The sequence below is a fragment of the Heliangelus exortis genome, chromosome 3 (genome assembly GCF_036169615.1).
Source record: "Heliangelus exortis chromosome 3, bHelExo1.hap1, whole genome shotgun sequence".
Classification (NCBI taxonomy): Eukaryota; Metazoa; Chordata; class Aves; order Apodiformes; family Trochilidae; genus Heliangelus; species Heliangelus exortis.
The window spans coordinates 1,119,526-1,142,534 of NC_092424.1; the positions used below are offsets into that span (position 1 = coordinate 1,119,526).

At 48.5% G+C, this 23,009-nt stretch overlaps 1 protein-coding gene across 6 annotated transcripts in view; it reads left to right on the forward strand.

The window, feature by feature from the left end:
* The first annotated feature begins 5,904 nt into the window (after positions 1–5,904).
* Positions 5,905–23,009, forward strand: part of ANAPC1 (anaphase promoting complex subunit 1) — a 33,460-nt gene continuing 16,355 nt past the window's right edge. The window contains exons 1-24 of one of the 6 annotated variants that reach the window (XM_071738812.1): positions 5,905–6,340; positions 6,440–6,601; positions 6,766–6,817; positions 7,010–7,113; positions 7,247–7,329; positions 8,509–8,582; positions 8,854–8,999; positions 9,468–9,688; positions 10,999–11,208; positions 11,775–11,870; positions 12,319–12,409; positions 12,489–12,554; positions 13,372–13,509; positions 13,840–13,980; positions 14,316–14,376; positions 14,872–15,059; positions 15,917–15,991; positions 16,577–16,842; positions 17,332–17,423; positions 18,342–18,490; positions 20,078–20,156; positions 20,253–20,298; positions 20,901–20,971; positions 21,077–21,255. In XM_071738812.1, coding sequence (XP_071594913.1) covers positions 6,128–6,340; positions 6,440–6,601; positions 6,766–6,817; positions 7,010–7,113; positions 7,247–7,329; positions 8,509–8,582; positions 8,854–8,999; positions 9,468–9,688; positions 10,999–11,208; positions 11,775–11,870; positions 12,319–12,409; positions 12,489–12,554; positions 13,372–13,509; positions 13,840–13,980; positions 14,316–14,376; positions 14,872–15,059; positions 15,917–15,991; positions 16,577–16,842; positions 17,332–17,423; positions 18,342–18,490; positions 20,078–20,156; positions 20,253–20,298; positions 20,901–20,971; positions 21,077–21,255 — 3,003 coding nt within the window. In that variant the 5' untranslated portion in view covers positions 5,905–6,127. Of the gene's footprint in view, positions 6,341–6,439; positions 6,602–6,765; positions 6,818–7,009; positions 7,114–7,246; positions 7,330–8,508; positions 8,583–8,850; positions 9,000–9,467; positions 9,689–10,998; positions 11,209–11,774; positions 11,871–12,318; positions 12,410–12,488; positions 12,555–13,371; positions 13,510–13,839; positions 13,981–14,315; positions 14,377–14,871; positions 15,060–15,916; positions 15,992–16,576; positions 16,843–17,331; positions 17,424–18,341; positions 18,491–20,077; positions 20,157–20,252; positions 20,299–20,900; positions 20,972–21,076; positions 21,256–23,009 lie in introns of all 6 variants that reach the window. The other 5 variants (XM_071738815.1, XM_071738811.1, XM_071738813.1 and 2 more) reach the window with 5 other exon arrangements.

Below are 23,009 nucleotides of genomic sequence, written 5' to 3' on the forward strand. Positions count from 1 at the left end.
CTGCACCACCGGGCACTGGTGGAATAAGGGGGGGACTGTCCCCTCCCTGCTCTGCTCTGGGATTGAGAATCCCCCTGCAAGTGCTCAGCACAGTTCTGGGGTGTCCCAACACAGGGAGGACACGGAGCTGTTGGAGCCATTCCAGAGGAGGCCCTGGAGCTGCTGGGAGGGCTGGAGCAGCTCTGGAGCCAGGGGGGGAGTTGGGGATGTTCAGGCTGGAGAAGAGAAGGGAGCAATGGGGAGACCTTGGAGCAGCTTCCAGTGCCTGAAGGGATCCAGGAAAGCTGGGGAGGGACTGGGGACAAGGGCCTGGAGGGATAGGATGAGGGGGAATGGCTTTAAACTGAAACAGGGGAGATTGAGGTTGGACATTAGGAATAAATTGTTTGGTGTGAGGGTGCTGAGCCCCTGTGCCAGGTTTCCCAGAGAAACTGTGGCTGCCCCATCCCTGGCAGGGTCTCAGCCCAGGTTGGATGGGGCTGGGAGCACCCTGGGCTGGGGGAGGTGTCCCTGCCCATGGGGTTGGGACTGGAGGAGCTTTAAGGTCCCTTCCCACCCAAACCAGGCTGTGCTGACAGCACCAAGCTTTGTGTGCCCAGAGCAGAAGAGCAGGAAAAGAGGGGATGGAGACAAAATTTGGGAAAGAGCCACAGTGAGAAAGACTCAGCTGAACCTGACGTGCAACACAAGCCCTTTAATGTAAGGAGTGAAACTGAACCCATCTCCTAAGGGCACAGGAAGGGAACAAGGGAGTTTCTGGGCATTCAGAACCTGTCCTGAACCCTGGCCATGCCTGAAGATGTTTGGGACCCTGCCACATGGAGGCCATCAGCACAACCCCCACTGGAATGGGAAGGGGCTGGGATTTGGGGAGCCAGCAGCACATCCAACCTGCTCTGCCTCTCTATTATTTCTCCACTGCAACCGTCCTGCTCCTCACACATAAAATTATCTGAAACTATGAGACAAGTGTCACTTTTTTTCCCAGCAGCCTGCTGTAGTCTTCCCAAAGCTTTGAAGTCAGGAAAAGAGATGGAAATTTTGCCTGCTTGGAATTTGGCCTGCTCGTTTCTGTTTGTGTATAATTTATAACGAGAGCTGGAAGGGGCAGGGCACTTAACTCAGGCTGCTAGAAAGAAAAAGCTGTTGGGAATCTTTTTTGGTTGGGAAGAAAAAACATCTTAAATTCAGTGAAAAAAAGAAAACATAAAAAAGAATAAATCACTCCCAGACTCCTTTGACTTGCAAAGCTGCTTATTCACTGCATATTCTCCAGCCCCGGTGACAGAGCTTGAATTTCCCCCTCGCTGCCTCTTGTGCTCCAGACCAGCAGTTCCCACATCTTGAAGTGATCAGCAGCTGAGGCAGGACTGGTGTCGCCGGGGGCCCGGGCTCAAGGGGAGAGGAGAAATGTGCTAGAGCTGCTCCAAAAAGCCTGAGAATCCCGACGGGTGCCCCAGAGCCGGGGCCTCCCCTGCAGCTCCAGCAGCCTGGCTTCACCTCTGGTTCTCAGCACATTCCCCAGGCAGCCGGCGTCACTGGGGTGTAGGAGGAGAGTGGGGACAGGCATTTGTCCCTCTGTCTTTCCAGCCTCTTGTTTGTGGTCAGACTCTGCCGTCTGGGTGCACTTTCATCTGGCTGCCTTCCCCCGCTGCTGCTACTCCTGCTGCTGCTGCTGGCTTGGTTTTCCTTGGCAAAAAAAACACTGGAAAAGCCTTTGGAGTTTGCGGGCTGCAGAGTGGAACCGTCCCCTGGGGCCGGGATAATTCATATCATTGCTCATTAGTGCAGGGTGAGGAAGGAAGGGGGGGGAAAGGAGAGGAGGAGGGGGGGGAAAGGAAACAATGAGCACTCATGGGCAGGTAAAGAGGATTTGAGCAGCTCTCTAAAATCCCCTAATTTGGGTCATTTCTTTCCAGTTGGTTGGTTTCTACTCAGTGCTGGGGTGAGCTGGCCTCCTGCTTGACAGGGTTTGTTTGGGTACAGCTTGATGTGAGGAAGAGGAGGAAGGGGAGGAAGAGTCAGAGAGAGGAGAAACTCTCAGGCCAGGGTTGTGATAGGCAGGAGACAGTTTGACCCCTCTGGCAGCTCCTGGGTTCCTCTGTCTCCTTCCAGTGACATATGGAACACAGCTTGGGAGCAGATCACTTATTTCCATAGCTCAGAGCCCAAACTCTGGGTCTGCACACAATCACCTTGTGTTTTCTGGTTCCAGAGCACAGGCACAGCCAGATCTCCCCAGAGAGCATCCCCTGTTCTTGCTGCCTGGGGCTGGGCACCAGCCTCAGAGCCCTCCTGGGGAGGAAAAAAAAAACCATCAAAACAACTGATGGGAAAGGAAGGAGGACCAAAACAAAAGTAGAAGCTTTAATGGGAAACAAAGGCTGTCTGTCTGCTCTGATCACCAGGATCCAGCCCTGAACCAGCTCAACCAGTCGTGCTCAAAGCTCCCCAGGTGCTGGAGCACAGCACAAACCACAGCACCCACCTCACCCCTTCTGCAGGGACCTGCGTGACCACCACCACCTCCTGACCCACAGCTCTCCAGAGCAAAGCTGCTGGGATCCAGCACCCTCTGAGATGCCCTTGGAGTCCACGTTTTCCTGCTGTTGGTGCAGATGGAGCACAAGACACCTTATCTTTATCACCATGGGCTCCTCCTGCCTGGGTGAGAAACTCTCATCCCCTCCAGATACCCTCAGCAGCTCCACAGCTACTCCCAGCTTTCTCCTCGCAGGGTCGCAGTGGGTGCTGGATGTGCTCTCAGGGGCACCCTGGAGAATCAGGGTGCCAGGGGAGAGCCTGAACTTGACCCTTGGGGCTTTTTGCAGTTTCAGAACACCCACACCACTTCCTCACGAGACTATCTGGAGGCCTTGGAGGCAACGTAAAATCAGACCATTTAGGAGAAATGGCATGTGGCAAGTGGGCTTGGGGCTGTTATCTGCCAGGATCCTTTTTCCCCTTTGCTATTTCTGTGCTTTTATTTTCATTTTCCTAAACCTCTTCTTGCCCTTATTTCTGCCTCCTCTTTGTGTCTGTTTTAATTCCCATTTCCAGGGGCTCCTGTTCTTTCTAAATACCAAACTCTTTTGGCAACATGTTTCTGGCTCAAGGCAGATGTCCCGTTGGTGTTAAATGTTATACTCTGGTCACAGGATGCAGCTCTCAAGCAGTTTGTAGAGAAAACTGAACATTTTGTGATGCTACTAGAATGCCTTTTTTTCTTGTGCTGCTTTATTTGGGCACATGGCATGTGCTGCATCTCTTACCAGGCACATCCTGTCCTTTGGTTCTTCCTGGGACAACATCTCCTGGTCTGCAAATTATTTCCCAAGAGCAGAAAGCCATCTCCAAAGACTGGACACTGGCTTGAACCTTCCTCATCTCGAGCCCTGAGAATTCTTACTTGCCCACAAAATTACTGTTTGTATTTCACAGTCTCATCTGTGTAAATGCCTCCATTTGTCTCCGTATGGGAATGTGGTTCCTGGCCAGAGCTGTAGATCCAGGCTGTGATTTCTTCCGGTTGCCTTCCTGCCTGAAGCTGTGATGAGATTTGAAAGCCCTCTGCAGCTCAGTGAATCCTTGCTTCTCCTAAACCTGCCTTTCCCCCAGCAGGCTTCTTTTCTTTTCTGAGAAAAAGATACTGCTTATTGTCATGACTTGAACCAAGGATTCCCTGTGCCACACGCTGGAACCCAGGCTTTCAATTGTGTTTTCAACTCTGTCACAACTTCTCCCTCCTCCTTTGATTTCTCATGTGAAACTAATACCTCAGGGAAAACAAAATAAAATCATCCTCATCAGAGTGCACTGCCCTTCCAGTTCCTGCTTCATGCAGGTTTTGTTCTGTGATGAATGCCTGCTGGAAAAACACAGGCTCCTTTTTGCACTTCACACCACAAGTTCTAATTAAAAGAAAAACCCCAACACGCAACATGAGAAGAAAAGGCATTTTCTGGTCTGCTGTCCGTGTAGGAAGGAGCTGCTGCAGGAACAGCACTGTGCTGCAAGCTAGAAACTGGCTGTGATCTGCAGCCAGCAACACCCTGGTGTTCAGTGAGCAATTACAGAGGTGAGAGGTAAAGAAAAGAGCTCGTTCTGCAACCTGGGCATGGCTGGAGGGGCTGCAGGGGAAGCTTGTTCACCTCTTCTGCATGGCACAGATGCTCCAGTGCCTGCAAGATGGGCAGCTCACCAGCACGGTGCTGATCTCACCAGTGGAACTTGTTCTGAAAAGAATAATCTGATTGCCCCAACAGGTCTGGGGGGCTGAGAACGTCCCAGAGTGCTAATTCTGCACATTCTGCTGTGAGACCACAACCAGGGCTGGGCCACAACCAAGGGTGGGGGAATGCAAACGGCCTGGTTACACCTGGGTGACATTTGATGGTACGGACACACGATCCAAGGGATCATTCTGTTGGGAAAAGTGGGGAGTTCTGCTCAGAAAAAGCCAGGATAACTGCCTGCCACCCTGTGCTGGTCATCAGGGATGCATCTGCAAGAGTTTGGGCAGCCTCAGCCTCGGCCTGGTGTCCCTGCAGCCATCCAGGAGGGAAGGGGGGTGACACAGGAGAAGGTCCACCTCAGGTGCTGGTCTCTGGGGCCTCAGGAGTTGGCTTTTCAGCTGGTGAAGGTCTGTGGAACCTGGTGAAGGTCCGTGGAACACAGATTCCTGGGAAGCCACGCTGCTCACACATCTGGTGAGGTGGCTGCTGGTCTGTCAGCACGTGGCTCTCAGTGACAGCAGAGTGGCAGGGCTCTGCCAAGCCCGTGAAATGGTCACAGGTATTTTTATTTATTGTTTGTTTGTTTGTTTGTTTGCGCCCTGAGCACCGTGCCTGCCTTTGGGAGGTGAACTGCTTGTACAAACTGCACAGGGGAATCAATCCCACCCTGGCAAAGCTCTGATGGCCTGAAGCAGGAAGCCATTGAAGCCCTGAACTGCAGAAATACGGCCCTGGCTGGAAAGGCTGGGGGGAATTTTGTCACAAGCCTCAGGGACTTACAGGACACTTATCACAGGATCCAGGGCTGGTTTGGGTTGGAAGTGACCTTACAGATCCAAGCCATCCAGTTCCAACCCCATGGGCAGGGACACCTCCCACCACCCCTGAGGTGACACTGCAACCCCTGAGGTGACACTGCACACCCCTGAGGTGACACTGCATCCCTGAGGTGACACTGCAACCCCTGAGGTGACACTGCAACCCCTGAGGTGACACTGCACACCCCTGAGGTGACACTGCATCCCTGAGGTGACACTGCACACCCTTGAGGTGACACTGCACACCCCTGAGGTGACATTGCAACCCCTGAGGTGACACTGCAACCCCTGAGGTGACACTGCAACCCCTGAGGTGACACTGCATCCCTGAGGTGACACTGCACACCCTTGAGGTGACACTGCACACCCCTGAGGTGACATTGCAACCCCTGAGGTGACACTGCAACCCCTGAGGTGACACTGCACACCCCTGAGGTGACATTGCAACCCCTTGGGTGACACTGCAACCCCTGAGGTGACACTGCACACCCCTGAGGTGACACTGCACACCCCTGAAGTGACACTGCAACCCCTGAGGTGACACTGCACACACTTGAGGTGACATTGCAACCCCTTGGGTGACACTGCAACCCCTGGGGTGACTGCACACCCCTGAGGTGACACTGCACACCCCTGAGGTGACACTGCACACCCCTTGGGTGACACTGCAACCCCTGGGGTGGCACCGCACCCCTGAGGTGACACTGCAACCCCTGAGGTGACACGGCACACCCCTGAGGTGACACTGCAACCCCTTGGGTGACACTGCAACCCCTGAGGTGACACTGCACAGCCCTGAGCAAACCCCGCAGCCCCCGCCGCCATTTCCCTCCCGGCGCCCCCCGCGCGGTGCCGCGGGGCAGGGCGGGAGCTCCAAGATGGCCGCGCCCGTCTGAGGCGCTGCCGCCCGCTGCCGCCCGCTGTGCTCCGCGCCCGCTTCATCTCCGCCGCCGCTCCCCGCCGCGTTCCCCTTCCCCCTCACCTCCCCGGGGCACAGCGGGAGCCGGAGGCCCGGTCCCGGCGGCGGGTGTGTGCGCGCGTCCGTCTCAGAAATAATGAGGATATCGGGCCCCCATGTCGGACCACTCTGACGAGAGGGCGACGATGATAGCGGCCGGCGACCTGCAGGAGTTCGCCCCCCGGGGCCGCGACCACTGCCGCCGCCACCCCAGCGCCCTCACCCTCCAGCTGAGGCGGCTGCAGCCCGCCTCCGAGCTCTGCTCCTCAGACGGGGCGGCCGGGCTGGTGGGGTCCCTGCGGGAGGTGACCATCCATGAGCGGCAGCGGGTAGGAAGGGGATGGGGAATGGGGAATGGGGTTCGGCACGCCGGAGTTTAAGTTGTCCTTAAAATAACTTGGGTTTGGTTTGGTTGTTTTTTTTTTCAGGAAAGTTGGCAGCTGAGGAAAGGCGTCGGTGATGTCGGGGAAGAGGTGGACTATGACGAGGAGCTGTATGTGGCCAGCAATATGGTCATCTGGAGCAAAGGGAGTAAAAACCAAGTGTCTACTGTGTATAAGGCCTTCACTGTTGACAGCCCTGTTATGCAGGTAGGAAAAAGGTGGGGAGGTGGCAGCTGCAGAGCTAAAAACTACTGAGGGGCTGGTTTAAGCCTCGTTCTGAGGTGGGGTTGTTCTGGGAGATACAGGGAGGTGGGATGGTGTAGTAGCACCAGCTCCTTGCTCACAAGTAATTAGGCTGTGTTTGGTTTTAGGCTCTGTGGTGTGACTTCACTGTACCCCGGGACAAATCTGAAAAAGCAGATGGTGAGTTTCCTGCCTGATGCAACACCAAAGAAATGCTTTGAGTTCAGCTCTCTTGGCACGAGAAGTTTAGTTACCAAAACCTGCTGTGTTAAGACAGCCCCTCCTCCTGAAGTTCACATTTTCTGGATCTAAGGAAAGACAGAAATTTCACTGTGTACTTTTTTTCTTTTTTTTTTCCCCTCCTGTTTTCAGGCAGTGATGAAATAGTAGAGAAATGTATCTGCATATTGCAGAATTCCTGTATAAATGTGCATAGCATAGAGGGAAAGGATTACATTGCTGCTTTGCCTTTTCAGGTAAGTGCTGTCATTATTTTTGCCCACAGGTGGGCTTCTTGTCTGCTTGCTCACTCTGTTGGGGTGGGGAGGTGTGAGTAAAGCACTGTTTATATTTTTGGGGGCATAAATGTGCCTGAAATTTTCTTTGCAGGTTGCAAATGTCTGGCCAACTAAGTATGGTTTGTTATTTGAACGCAGCAGTTCTTCACATGAGGTACCTCCCAGCCCACCCAGGTATGGAGTGAGTGGCTCTGACTGTTTTGTAACTGTTTGGTAATTTAATAGAGGAGTGCAAGAGCTGAAGAGCAGTGATGAGAGGATCTGTGTGTTTGTGATGAGGGTGGGGGAAGTCAGGTAACAGCAGGAAGGGGCTGGGTACTGACAACTCTGCTGTTAAGAACAAGTTGGGAGTGATGGTGGTTCTGGGACTAGGACATGGGAAGCACAGGATGGGTGTTAGTAACCTGATTTCATGAGGATTTGTCCTGGGGATTGTGTGGAGTGGCTGTGAGGGAGGGCTGGGAGGTTCACTGAAGGACTGTCAGTGAAAACTTCTCTCTCAGCTGCAGGATGTGAAGTGTGGAGCATGCTGGTGGCAGCAGAGCCCCTGTGCATGCAGCTGAGAAGCAGAGGCAGGAGCTGAGTGCTGTGCTGATGAGCAGCCTGAGGACAGCCCCTTGCTCTCTCTCTGCCTTTATGTGTCCATTCCAGGCTCTTGTGGCTCTGTAGTTCTCTGAGGAGCTGGGATTAGGAAGGGAGGGCATGAAAATGTGCTAAAGAGGGTGCATTGCAAAGATGGTGCTTGAGGCACTGCAAAAATGGTGCTTGAGGCACTGCAAAGATGGTGCTTGAGACACGGCAAAGATGGTGCTTGAGACACTGCAAAGATGGTGCTTGAGGCACTGCAAAGATGGTGCTTGACCAAGCTGTCCCTCTGGGAAAATCCCTCCTTTGGCTGCTCCAGCACAGCTGGTGGCTCAGCTGCTGCTCTGTGGTGGATGCAGAGGAGCTGCTGGCTGGCTGCTTGCCTTGGAGCTGCAGAACCTAAATTCTGAAGCTGAGTCTGGGTTGAGGACTTTCTCTCCTCTTCCTCCTCTTCACTCAGCTGGTGCTGCTCTGTTTTCTCGGGCCAGCAGAATTTGTGGTGTGGCCACCAGGTGGGGTTATTTACAAGTGCTCTGAGGTGTAAACCCAGACCTGATGGTTCTGGTTGGTACCCCAGCCTTTGTCTGACCCAGTTAACCCAACCAGCTTCTGCCAACAGAGTGGATGTCTCTGCTGTTCAGATCTCAGGCTCTGATTGATTAAGGTCATCCTTAAGGAGCTGTGTTGGGGTGGCAGCACCTGTACCAGCTACAGGAGAGGACAGTGATGCATTTTGTTTTGAACAGGCTTTGTTTGGTTTCTTCCTAGAGAACCTTTGCCTACTCTGTTCAGCATGCTGCACCCCTTGGATGAGATAACCCCTCTGGTCTGGAGGTCTGGAGGTAGGTTCACACCATAAATGTGCTACTTGGGGTCCCCCACGATGGCACCAAGTGCTCAGTGTGTCACTTGAGAGTCTTGGTGTCACCAGATTTGCCAGAAATCACTCTTCCAGGAGTTCAGAAGTGGGCTGATTCAGCTGCTCTGTGAGCAGGGAAGCTGCTCAGGAGAGACACACAGACTGCAGAAGAGGGGGGGGTGTGGAAAATGCTGCTCTGGTAGCTGTGGAAATGATGCTTTGTCTGTGACTGAAGTGCAGTGCTTCTTCAGCAGGGGTGTTTGGCTCTGGCAGAGTGCAGTACGTTGCTGATCACACCCTGAGGATCGTGTTCCTCAGTGCTGAGCCCTCCCTGGTGATGACCTATGACACTGTGCAGAGCTTACACACTGTCTGGGCTCTTCGGAGAGTAAAGCCAGAGGTACTCACTCATTGTCACCTAAATAGCATTATTAACAATAAATTGTGTGTGTTTACACCCCCTCCTGGCTGTGTGTGTAAGAAATGCTTCCTGCTTCCTCTTACTCCTGAGGTGTTTGTTGGTGTGTGTGGTTTGTCTGAAAGAGTTTCTTTCATGTTTTTGCCTGTACCCCAGCTGAGGAAATCCCAAGATGCTGTGATGTGCTTGGCATGACACTCCTCATGTTGTCCTAGAAGGTTTTGTCTGCTCAGACCCCTGTGTTGTGTAGGACAAGTGACAACTTACTGCCCTGCAAACCACAGGGGTGCTCCCGTCACCCCAAGGCAGCCTGGTTGGTAGGAATAACCAGTTCAGCTGCACCCCTGCCCTAGGCATCCATTTTTTAACACTTACTGGATGAAACAAGCAGTTTTGAGCATCCTCCTGGCTGTGGCTGTGCAGAGACAGCTCTTTTTTCCTCCCCCCCAGGAGCAGAACACGGTGCTGAAGTTCTCTGAGCAGATGGGCACCCCCCCACACCTGGGCACCAGCAGCTCCCTGACCGCTCACCTCCGCAGCCTCTCCAAAGGAGACTCCCCCGTGGGCTCCCCTTTCCAGAACTACTCCTCCCTCCACAGCCAGAGCAGATCTGTCTCCTCCCCCAGCATCCAGTCACGTTCCCCATCCATCTCCAACATGGCTGCTCTGAGGTGGGTGCTTGGGCAGGGGCTGAGAATGAGCTTTAGGAGCTTTAGAAGCTTCAGGAAAGGATGGGCACCTGAGGGTGCTGTCCTTCTGTCTCTGCCTTTTGGAGATGACTGCAGTGACCTTGGTCAGAATCACACACAGGGGTGGCACTGGCTGAGCTGCAGACCTTGGGTGGCACAGCACCCAGTCCTGTTGGGAGGTCCTGATGTTCATAAGCAGCACCTCCTCTCCTCTGGAGTGTGGTTATTTCAGACCATCTCCTTGGCTTTTGGTACTGTCAGAATGCTCAAAAAGAAAACAGCAGCTTAACACTTGTGAAATCCAGGTTATTAAAATATGATTTCCATTATACTTCTTGCTAGAGAATTCTGCTTTATATAAAAATCCTTCCTGAAAATTCTGTGTTTTAAATTTTGCAGCTCCAAAGAACTTATTTGTGCCATTCAAGTCTCTTTACTCACTCTCCCACTTTTTCACTAGCTCTTCAGAATTTTAATAGGAAGCTCCATCAGAAGGTTGTGATTTAATATAACTAAATTATATTAATTTGTTGCCTTAAAAGCAGTATTTAAAGACAGTTATGCTGTCCCACTGGGACTGGCATTCCTTCCAGACCTGCTGTTTAAATTAGCTTTTTGAGGCTCTGAGGGCACACTCAAAAGATTCTATCAGGCTTATCAATTTACTATTTTTCAAAGCCTAAAATTTCCTCAGTGTCTGTTTAGTGGGAGGTGTCCCTGCCCATGCAGGGGGGTAGGATCTTAATGACCTTTAAGGTCCCTTCCAACCCAACCCCTTCTGTGATTACAGGTCTGTCCCTCTGAGGTGCAGGTGTCACAGCCCTCTTGGGGTGACACTTGGTGTGCTGTGATGATCCCTACAGCACAGGGGGTGACTGACTGCAAGAGCCAGAGGCTGTTCTGTCATCACACAGGCAGTCTGCAGGGCACTCAGGGACTGTCTGCAGGTCTCCTGACTCCCAGGAGTGTCTGCAGTCTGCTTTTCCACAGAAAGCCACATTTAGAGGGAAGAGGTCGGGAGAGATTTTTGATGGAATAGGCCACAAAACTTAAAATGTTGGCTTTTTGTCTCTTGAAGCTTTGGATTCTGACAGAGATGCTTGGAAATTAATTAGAGACTCATTTTTCTGTGCTGGGGTGTGTTGCTAAAGGAAGCTAGTACTGAACCAGTCCTGGGTTTGGGTGGTTCTGGTTTGTTTGGTGAGGTCTCTACCAGTGTATGAGCTCCCTGGGGTTCTGGACCTGGTTTTGGAAGCCCATTTTTCAGCAGTGTTCTCTTTCTCTGCTCCCAGCCGCTCCCATTCCCCTGCCCTGGGGGTGCATTCCTTCTCAGGAGTGCAGAGGTTCAACTTCTCCAGTAGTGCTCAGTCCCCAAAGAGGCACAACATCACCCACTCCCCAAACAGCACATCCAGTGAGTCCTTCCTTGTGCCAGAAACTGAACCAATAGTTCCTGAGCTCTGTATGGATCAGCTGTGGACAGAAACCATCACAAGCATGAGGTCAGGCACTTGGCTTGGGATGGGAGAAGGTCTGGGGGGTGGGGGGGATAAAAGGAAAAAAAGGAGAGCTGATTTTAGTGTGCTTCCTGCAAGTGCTGCTGCCTCAAAAGAGATGTGTGGGCTTGCACTGCCTGATTTTGGGGGGAAAATGATGCTCTCTAAGTATGCAGCTCTCTTGAAAAGGGCTTTTACTCACTGTGTTGTGTATAACCCTCTGACCTGTGGAATGGCTTCATGAGATCCCAAAAGCAAAGTGGGCTCTAGCTTGGTCATTGCTTTGGGTTTGTTTTTTCTGGTTTTCTGGAGGGGAGTATTTCTTCTTCTGTGTAACCACCTAAGGAGGGAAAGCAGCATAAACTCTGAGCAGCAGAACAAAGCCCTGTAGGATGTGCTAGAAAATCAGTTTCAAGAGCAGTGATTGGAACTGAGACTGGCACCTTCTGCCCCCCTGCTGCTCTGCTGGTGGAAGCTGGTGGGGCCCTACACCTCCTGCACACTGGGTTTGCCTTCACTGACATTTTCATGGCAGCCCAAACAGTGCTCTGATCATTGTGTCTCTCTTACAGAGAGAAGAATTCCCAAGCATCAAAGGTGTTTATTACCACTGACCTTTGTGGGCAGAAATTCTTGTGCTTTTTAGTGGAATCCCAGCTCCAGCTGAGGTGAGCATCCCTCTCCTGGGGACAGGAGGAGAGCAAAGGGCAGCACTCTAGAAATGAGCAGCTAGATGTGAGCTTATCATAGTTAGTCCTCTGTGGTGAGGAATATATCTGTGTGTGTATATATATATATATATATGTAACTCTGGTGGCATGGATGATTTGGACTGTTGAAATAAAGCTGAAGTTGCAAGAGAAGATTCACTCTAATTCCAATGGTGCTCTTATTTAGCCTCATCTTTACCCTGTACAAGTACATTAGAGGTTTTAATTAGATTTAGCAGAGTGAAAATAAGTTGACTGGCAGGCTAAAACAGGCAGAGGAAGGAACCAGACAGACCACAATAAAAGTGACTGTGCCATATAACACCACTTTAGTTTTCTGAATTCTTTCTGCAAGAGGCAGGACAGTCCTTTGATGTTTCCTGTTCTTTTCTCACATCTCTCTTAGGTGTGTAAAATTCCAAGAGAGCAATGATAAGTCCCATCTGATCTTTGGTTCTGTTACTAACATTCAAGCAAAGGATGCAGCTCCAGTGCAGGTATGGACCTCTGCATCTTGCTTTTTTTGACTGTCACCCAGGTATTTCAGAAGCTGAATGTGGTGCTGGATTTTTGCAGGGTATTGATACACTGCTGGTTCTGGAAAGCACTGGGAACCTGGTGCTGTATTCTGGAGTGGTTCGGGTAAGTGACAGGTTTTTTATCCCCAAAAAAATGTCTGAATGTCTGGGCTGTACAGAGGGACCCTGTGTGCATCATACCTTACAAGGTATCACTGGAGACTCCTGTAGTCTGCTGCTGGGATTTGCTGGAGAAGGTGGCTGGGCTCACATACCAAGTGATTTTTTGCTGATAATAAAATCCTAAAGTAATAAAATGATTTCAAAGAAAGAGAACTTCCAAGAATATGGAAAACAAAAATAGTTCCTGAACAAAAAAAATAAAAAAACAAACCTAAAAACTTCTCTGTACCATGCCAGGTAGTTTTAGATGTGAAATTATTTTTCTTTACAAAGGGCTGTTAGTAGGATGGACACAATTCACCCAGAGTTGTTTCCTGAACTTTACAGAGGTGTCTTATGCCTTCTCTTACACTGCAGAAACCTTGGACACTGTGATTTGTTTGTGTGTGTGTGTGTGTGTGTATATGTGTGTGTATATATATATATGTAAATATATATAAATAAAAAAAGCTAGTATGGTCTCTGAAGGTAGAGTTTTCTCAGTGAAGCCCTACTAGCAGTGTCAGTGGGAGCAGAGCTGTAGCAATAATGCCCAGTACAGTGCATGCAGAGTAGTTTTTCCAGTGTCATCACATGAAGGAAGCAATTAAATGAAGTCATCTTCAATCATCTCTCCAGAGACTTCAGTTTTAGTACATAGCCACTTCTCTTAAACTTCTCCTTTAAGATGTTAAAGCCTGATAAATTCTGTGTATGTAAACAAAGCCGTGGCATGAAAACCAAGTATTTTATTTTTCCCTGTATCTGTTCACCAAAAGGTGGGGAAGGTTTTCATTCCGGGGCTGCCTGCTCCATCCCTGACAATGTCCAACCAAATGCCTCGGCCAAGCACTCCCTTGGATAGTGCCAGCACTCCATCCAAACCTTTGAATAAGCACCTGGGGCCCCTGGAAGAGGTGAGGAGAAAGGAGATCCTTCCTTGGAAAGGGTTTATTTGTAACAGCTTCAAATGATTGGTTGATTTTAACTTTCACAGTACCTTTTGGAGCTAATTCTTGTTTTTCTTCCATAAAGCTCCTCAGTAAGCATTAGTTACAGGAGATCTATTTAGTGCTGCTCTATTTATATATTTGATTTCTGTAGAACATCTGAAGCAGAGATTGGGAAGATATTTATAGTAGTTTTCAAAATAGTTGCCAGTGCCTTAAAAATGGCAATTTTAGCTCTCCTTTGCTCAGATCCTTTCATTTCAACAATACTAAGCAATGCTTTTTACCACTTTTCAGGGCGTGCTTTTGTCACCAGTTCCAGAGATAAGGGATTCCACCAAACTTCATGACTCCACCTATGTGGAAGACTGTACTTTTCAGCAGCTTGGGACATTCATTCATGCTCTGAGGGATCCTGTCCACAACAGGGTAACTCTGGTGGGTGTCATTGGAGTCAGCAAAGCCAAGCAAGGCTCAGGTTTCCTTCTCTTGCACAGTGAACCATTGCTGGCAGTGAAACACCACACCTGCCTTGCTGGCTCCACATTTCTCTCTCTCTGGAGTCCTCCAGAAATCAGAGAGTTTCCTTGATTCCTTCGTGGGATTCTGCTCCAGATCTGTTTCATGGAGCTGGCACCTGAGGTTACAAATCTTCAGGGTAGCAGATATCCAGGAATTGGGAATATGCTTAACAGAGAAATGGTTCTGAGTCAGCAGGAAGGGCCCCTGGCTTTAGGCATTTCATGATTTCACCCTTTCCTTGTATTTTTCAGGAACTCAGCAATAACACAATGGTTCGGATCACAATCCCTGAGATTGCCACTTCAGAGCTGGGTATGGAACAGAACCCATCACAGGAGACCTTCCCCCACTTTTAAGGGTTCATTTTTAAACAGTTTCTGTGTAGCTTTGAATGCAGTGATTCAGTACCACATGTTCCAAACTCTGTTAGCTGACCTTCTAGAGCTGCTGCCATGTATTTAGATGTGCTAAAAGCTTCATTTGTTCCTGAGCTGCTTTGCTCTCTGCTATTGTGTGTGCTTGTGCTTGAGGAGGGGCTGAGATGGCTGTTCAGACACAAGCTGGGGGCAGTAATCAGCAAAAAAGAGCTTTTTTCCCCCCTTTTTGTGGTGAATTAGAGGGGCTGTGTTTAAGCTGGACTCAAAGTGTGTCTGTTGGAGGCTGGGTGGTACTGAAAGAGTTGCTGGAGGGTTGAAAGGAGGTCCAAGAACTGTAGAGATTTATAGCACTGAGTGTTGTGGGTACCAGGAGGTGAGATGGGAAGCACACCTACATCTTTATTGGACTTTTTCTCCACTTCTCTAACAGTAAAAAGATGTCTGCAAGGCATCAGAGCCATCCTGCCCAAGGAGATAGCAGTACAGATGCTTGTCAAGTGGTACAATGCCTACAATGCCCCAGGAGGACCAAGCTATCACTCAGAGTGGAATTTATTTGTAACATGTCTCATGACTATGATGGGTTACAACACAGAGAGGCTCTCCTGGACACGTAATGTAAGCAAACTCCAGTTTGTTTTCCTGGCTGTGGGAACACTGCTGATGATTTGCAAGGTTCAGAATGGTTGGAGAGGCACAGAATTGTGTCAGAAATGGGTTGTGTCTTGTCTTAAATAACAAGATGTCACCAGATTAGTTCTACATTGCTAAATTTTAGGCATGCATTTTAGTCTGTGCTTACACAGACTAAAAATATATGAAATAGTTTGTATAAGGTACTTTCCACCAGCTGTTTTGGTCAAATAAAATAAGTTAGCAAGATTTTACTGTTTTGTGACTAACACTGCTACATTAAAGGTTTGATGCACCTAACCCATGTTAAATCTGTTTTTGCTAGAAACACAAATCAGCTTCTTGTTTCCTGAAGAGTATTTTCCATGGACTTTTTTAATGGCAACATTTAAAGTTCTACTTTTTTCCAACCATTTTAGTGGATTTATTTGGAGCTTTGTGTAAGCCAGTTTCTTGCTTGCAAGTGAGTGTGCAGCACTCAAGAAAATAAAAAAAGCCCAGCAGGGCTATGTGTACAACTGAAGTGAAAGCCTCTCCAGTCCATCTCCATTGCTGGCATTAGCTCATCCACAGGATTTCCTCTGTCCTGGTAAATACCAGATGTTAGGCAGTCACACTGTGAAATCATGCACTACATCAACTAGCTGTGGAGAGGAAAAAAAAAAACAACCCAGAACCTGAATTGCTGGATCTGGTTTATATGAAAGCAAATTATATGGAAGTACCTAAAGCAATGTCATAGGATCCCTAGTTTGAATTCAGGTGCTGTGATAGCTGCTTCACTTGTGCAACCTTGGGAATTTCAATAATGAGCTATTTTTTCATCTTTTTATTGCTTACAGCTTGATTTGGAAGGATCACTTTCACCAGTTATTGCTCCAAAGAAGGCTAGACCATCAGAAACAGGATCAGATGAAGTAAGAAATAGTTCTTTTTTATTATTATCTTTTTTTTTTTTTAACAAATAGGAGCTTTGGGAAGGGTGGATTTGTTGTTTTGGTCTTTTTAAAAGGCAAACCAGAGGAGACACCCTCTGAGTGTTGCATTTCATCTGAGCTCATCCAAGATTACAAGCCTTTGGGGGAAGAGGAGTTGTTCTGCCCTCTGCAGTGGCTGCCTCATGTGAGCTTGGTTGTCAGGGTTCTCACTTCCAGAGAAGTAGCTTGGCCTCAGGAATGAGGTTAGTGTGGCTCACAAAGCAATCCCAGATGCTCTTCTGGCAATGCCAAATCTTTCCTAGATGCTTCACCCTTTTAAAATGAAGCTCCTTGCACTCCCACAGCTACTCAGCACCTTTAGCAACTCAGGAGCATAAAATTATAGCCTAAAAAAGCAGGAAACTTAATTGAATTTCTGTGGCTTGCAGGGTGCAGCAGATTTACCATAAAACAATCACATTGGTTTTGGTTTATGGGAACAAAATCTCTGCATCAGTGCCTTAGGGTTCCCTTGCTGGAGGGTGATGTTCACTCTGGAACCTCTTCCCTGTTTGTTTGGTCCAGGACTGGGAATATCTCCTGAGCTCTGATTACCACAGGAATTTTGAGTCCCACCCTGTTGCCAAAGCTTTGCGACTGGACCCTCTGGAAGTTTTGCCTCTGAAGGATGATTTTCCACTGAGCCTCAGTTTGGATTCCTCAACCCTCCTTTTCACCCACATTCCTGCTGTTTTCTTTGTTCTTCACCTCATCTACGAGGAGCTCAAACTGAACAGTCTGATGGGAGAAGGAATTCGTGCCCTTGTTGTCCTTCTGGTGCAGCTGGCCAGGTACTGCCCACTGGCACACACTGCAGTGGGGCCTTTTTTGCTTTTATGGGGAATCTGAGGCCACAGTGGAACAGACTTTTCACTTATTTGAAGAAAATGAATGTTTCAGACCTTGTTACCCTTCAAGGTGTTTGACATAGCAGATCTCCTCCATGGTTCTGGCAGCCATGGTTCTCCTGCTCTGTTGTCCCAGCTCAGCTCATGGCAGCTCTCAGGTGTTCTTGGTGGTTGTGGTGTCTCCACAGCAAGGTTATCTAGTGGAAGAAGTGGAATTTGGGTGGAAACATTCTTTAAACACACAGATCCACTGCTCAGGGAATGGGCAGTGCCCATCAGAGGTCTTAGTTAAGGGAGTCAGCACTTGCCTCCTGATATCTAAGGTGTACACAGACATTGAAAAAAAACAACGGAAAAGTGATAGAAAACAGAAAGGTGGAGTTGTTTTTTTTCTTTTTCCTTCTGCTATCATTCACCTCTTTCTTGTTCAAGGGACTTGAAACTTGAAACTTACATAGATTATTACTACAGAGACTATCCAGCCCTTGTAAAAAGCTCCAGGCAGACCTGTGTGATTGATCAAGGTGAGTTTGAGGCTTTGTGAATAAGCTGAATATTCAGTGATGATGATGATGATGATGATGATGATGTGTGCACTGCATGTTGGTAACTGTCCCCTGGTCAGGGGGACCCCCAGCTGGTCAGGACAATCCCAAACTGCAAAACTCCACTCCTAGTGCTGAGGTTGCCTCGTTCCTTTGGTTTTAATTAGCATTAAATTCATGAAGTCATGAGCTGGTGCCTCATGGGATGGACACTCCACAGAGCAAGGGCTTGGGAGGGAAGGATGGTTTTACTTGGGCAAACTCCCAGCTCAGGCTGGCTGAGAGATGGTAACAGGCAACTGTGCAAAAGCCCTGTCGTGAGATGTGCCTCCTGTGGAAAGTATTGCTAGGCTGGCAGGCTCTCAGTTCATAAGAACTAAATCAGAGCTAAAACCACAAAATGTAAAGTTAAAAAAAGAGTCATGTGCTGTCTGTGCACCTGGTTAGTGTCCTACCAGCTGAAGTGCACTAGTCATGGAAGATAAGCTACATCTTTCTCCTGACCAAGAAAAAAATCTCACCATGTTGCTCAGGCCTTGCTGCTGATGTCTGGGGGCTGGGGAGACAAAGAGCTCACAGCCAGGGTGCCCCCTCAGGGAGAGGCCATTTAATGGTGTGGAGTTACAAGGCTCTTCCAGTGAGGTTTTTGAGAATTACCCATTAAGCTTATTCCTTTCCACTGTGGGCTGAGATAATTTTTGCTCCTGAAAGACAGGTGGGTGTCTCAAGTTTTTGTTACTGCCTAGCTCTAAACTTCCATCTTCCAGAGAGGAGGTGTGATCTGTAAAGTTTTGGGGAAATACTCTTGATTTTTGTCATGACAAGAGGTGCTGGAATTGTGAAGAATTGCTGTGTCTTTGCCCTGAACTCAGTGTCATTGCTCTTCATATGATTAAGTCCAAACAGGTTTCATGCACCATCCCTCATTCTTTTCTGCTGAGCCTCCAAGTATTTTTCAGTGGCTGAGTTCCTGCCTGAAGGGAGAGGGAGTGCAGCCTTACCCTTACTTACCAGGAATCTGTGAGAGGAGCAAACTGGTGGTACTGGTGGGTACTTTGGTGCAAAGATGTGGTTTTTGTTCTGTCAGCATTGCCAGGCTTTGCCCCAGCTGCTTCATTTCCTGCAAGTGTCCCCAGTGGGAAGTCAAATGCCAGAGGGTTTCCTTGTGGTGTGTGGAGCAGGTTGGAGGGGTGCTGAGCCTCTGATAAATAACTCTGCTGGAGCTGTAAGAGTTTGGGCAGAGCTGGAGCTCTGTTAGGAGCTTAAAGCATCTCTGTGCTAAGTGATCCTCATCTGTCTGCAAGAAATTCTCTTGAGTCTCCGTGCAGCACAGTGCCCTGCCTGGTGTCAGCCTCTCCCCAGGGGAAATCCCTGCCAGCCTCATCTGCTCTTTTATGAGTTGATTATTACTGAAGGGTGGGGATGGGTTTGAAGCAGGTGGGAGGAGGTATTTGAGGTTGGGCAGGAGAGCTCAGGAGTGCAGAGTCAGTAGCCCATGGTTCACTGCTTATGTGTTTGGGGTTTTTTTTGTGGTTTGCAGTGGTGGCATGTGCAGAGTAATAATGTAACTCAAAGTTAACTGTATCTGGGGAGTGAGAATTTCCCGACTTTCTGCCGGGGCATGTATCAACATAAATACACACATGAGTAGTCCTGAGGGCTGATGTTATCTCCTGGTCAGCCCTGCTCACTTACTCACAAAGATTTTATGGAGAAAACGTGCTTAGAGGGGTTTGGAGCAGAGATGTGGAGCCTGAGGGGGCTGAAGAGAAAAGCAGAGAGCAGAGACTCTGCTCTGGCCCAGGCATCCAGGTTTAGTTGTGTCCTGTGCTGTGAGCTGCCAGGAGTCAGCCTGTCCTCTGGGGCAGAGAGTGAAGGTCTGAAGCAGCAGCACTGAGACTGTTCAAAGTGCTTTTGCTTAATATTTGTCCCTGCACTCAAGCTCTGAACAACTGTAGCCTTTCCCTTGGAGCATCACCAGTGTCTGACTTGCCTGTGCAGTCAGCATTGCAGCTGAGTGGAAGATTTTCATGGAAAAAAAAAGTTTTATCTGGATGTAATTTTTCTCCTTTGGCACGTCAGCTGGTCTGGCAGTACCAAGAAGTAAAGAGGGTGGCAGATGGCTTTGATTTTGTTGGCTGGACAGGGGATCCTGCTTGGAACAAGGCAGCAGCAAGGGGATCCTGCTTGGAACAGGGCAGCAACTTCTCACTGGAAGCCTTCACAAAGTAGCCAGTGTTCAAGATGTGGAGGAAACTGCTTAAAAAAAAAGTGTCTGTAGAAGATGTGTGTGTGTTGCAGGAAAAGTTAAATGAAATGTGAGAAGCATGGGAAAGATGTCTGGGAACACATTTTTCTGTTTAGAAGACCTTTTTATTTTTAACTTTGAAACAATTATTAGGGAAAATTCAGTTAATTGTTTCAGATTTCTTTTTTTCCTAAACTTCAAGGTAAAAAATCTAAAGCGCGGAGGCTTATTTACTTGTTTCAGCTGTTTCTGTTTCATTTTACTGACCAAGTTTTCATAACAAACCCTAAACTTGAGGCTGTTACAGTTATTTTTCTGCCTGCTTTGAGGGGCAGCACAGCAGAAGCTGCACACTCAGGGATGTTTTGTGGTCTCTCCTCTCCAGAGCGTGGCTCTCTACATACTGGGTGATGAGAGTGCTGTCTGTAACGAAGCCTCCCATTATCTCTACAAGATTACATCAGGTAATGACACTTTGATGCCATCACAGCATCTCCCAGTGACTTGTGCTCTCCTTTTGCCTGGAGAATGTGGCATTAATGTGACCTTGTCTTTCCCAGGACAACGGAAACAGCAAGTGGAGCAGGATGACAATTGGTATGGAGGGTGGTTTTGTTGGCTTTTTTAAAATTTTTTTTTTAGTATTGTTTTAAACTTAGAATCATAAAATTGGCTGGGTTGGAAGGGACCTCAGAGCTCATCAAGTCCAACCCTTGATCCACTCCCCCCGTGGTTCCCAGCCCATGGCACTGAGTGCCACATCCAGGCTCTTTGGAAATATCTCCAGGGATGGAGAATCCACCCCTTCCCTGGGCAGCCCATTCCAATGGCTGAGCACCCTCTCTGCAAAGAATCCTTTCCTAATATCCAACCTAAACCTCCCCTGGCAGAGCTCCAGCTCTGCCAGGGGAGGTTTAGGTTGGATATTAGGAAAAAATTCTTTAGTCTGTGCCCTCTTATCCTACTGATATCTGCCTGACCCCCCCCCCTGGCTCCAACCTCCTTTCAGGGAGTTGGAGAGAGTGATGAGGTCTCCCCTGAGCCTCCTCTTCTCCAGCCTCAACACCCCCAGCTCCCTCAGCCTCTCCTCACAGGATCTGTGCTCCAGTCCCTTCACCAGCCCAGTTGCCCTTGGAGCGTTTTGACTTTTCTGCTGAGTTTTTTACTGGCTTTTGTTGGCTTCTCATTTATTCCTCTCTGCTTTACAGGTGCAGTTTCAGGCACAGCACATCTGTTTCCAGCCTGGCTGAAAAGTTAGTGCTTTGGATGACTGATGTTGGTAAGAGCAGCTTTGATCTCTCTGCCACAATCCCCGACGTGAACTTCACTTCATCCCATTTTGACCAAGCAGCTGATTATTTTTTGTTCCCTCACGAATTCTAAGGTTTCACCTTAAGGGATCTGGAGTCCCTGCCCTTTGGTGTGGCCCTTCCTATCAGAGATGCAATCTATCACTGCAGGGAGCAGCCTGCCTCAGACTGGCCAGAAGCTGTTTGCCTCTTGATTGGGCGCCAGGACCTGTCCAAGCAGGCGTGTGAAGGGAACCTCCAGAAGGGTAAATCTGTGAGTATGGGCACTGATGGGTTTCACAGGCCTGGAGCTGGGACAGAGCACTCTCTTCACAAGCTTCCCCACCACCTCCTGATGCTGAGAGGATCAAAATGTGTAGAATTTAAACCCGAGGCCAACAACACACGGGGTTTTACACCTCGGTGAGGGTTTCATTATAAAATCCAGCATCCAGCACAGGAAGATTATGTACATAGCAGTGGAAACTGTCAATAAAAAACAGGTTTTGAAGTTAATTTAGGCTCAGTGCCCAAAATTTTGCTTACAGAGCTATTTGATTGCCTCTGTAAGTCCTCCTTCTCCCCCAGATGGCTGCACCTTTGGGAGGTGTTAGATTTTGGGGCTCCATACAGGGACTCTGCCACAGCAATGGCACAGGGAGAAGGATGCAGGTATTTGTCAGTCTGGCTGCTTTGTGGGTTGGCATGGCTGGCATCTCCCTCTCCTCTGGGAAGAACTGGATTGCTTTCTGAAATACACTTTTCATATTTCTGGTTGTTTTTTTTTTTTTTTTCCCCTCGGAAAAGGGTTCAGTTATTTTGTATCCTGAAATGAAAAAAAAAAAAAAAGCATGTGGTGTTTCTCTTAAAGGTTTTCTTCCAGTGGTGTAGCTCACTTAAGTGTCTTCTGTTGAGGACTCTCTGGAAGCCCAAACTTTTCTTGAAAGCTGGCTAGTGGCATGCATAAAAGCACTGAATAGGAGTAGCTTGCCTGTAGCCTTTTCAGAAGTCAGGAAGAGGATTTGTAGTCTCAGGTACATCTCTGTCAAGACCCTTTTTGCTGTCTGAGGTGTGGAAGTGATATGAAATTTATTCCAATTTTTTTAACAGAGGCTTTGCCACTAACTACAGGAGCTAATTTAGCAGAAAAGTAAATGAAGGAGATGTTCAGATCCCCTGTCCCACCACTCATTCACAAGCCACTTGCTTTTCTGCTGGTGAAGATTTCCCAACTGTGCCATTACTGAACCTTTACAATGATGACAAATTTCATTTCTGTCACTTACTTTATAACAATGCCTCGAATTTACCTTACCTTAAAAGGACAAAGTGATCTTCAGACACCAAATTGTTTGTCATCTCTCAGGAGGGCAGGGTGGAGTTTCCTCTCTCAGAACGGACGCTGGCTCTGTGGGTGGTGCAGTTATCTATTGAGATTTGGTGCCTATTTATCCAGAGAAATGGGGTTTCATTCATCAGCTGCTCATTTACTTGCACTCCCTCTGTCCTGTGTGAGCCTCAGGACAACCCCATGTTCCAGCTTGTCTCTGTGATTCTCTGTCTTTCAGCTTGCTGAATTTCTGAGATACACAGCAGGAAAAATGACCAGTTCAGAGAGGGGTCTGGGGTTTCTTGTTCCTAGATTTATATCAATATTTATCATTGCTAGCCTTGTTGGTTTTTTAAATTAATCTCTCAACCTGTGAAAGATAGAAAAGAAAGAGGAGCATACTGGCCCACTTCTAGGGTAAGTGGCCAGATTACTTTGTCAGACTATAAGAAAACTGTATATTCTGCAGGAAAGGTTATTTCTGGAGAACTCTAAGAATAAACTGCTTCATGCAGGTTGGCAGCCTTGCCTGAAGCCAGTGTAGGGCAAGCAGATTGTGGGCATACATACACAGAAAGCTGGGGTAGGGATTTCTGCATGAGTGTGTAGTTAAGAGGACAAGGGGATATGATTTAAAACTAACTTAGGATGGAGATGAGGAAGAAATTGTTTGGTGTGAGGGTGCTGAGCCCCTGTGC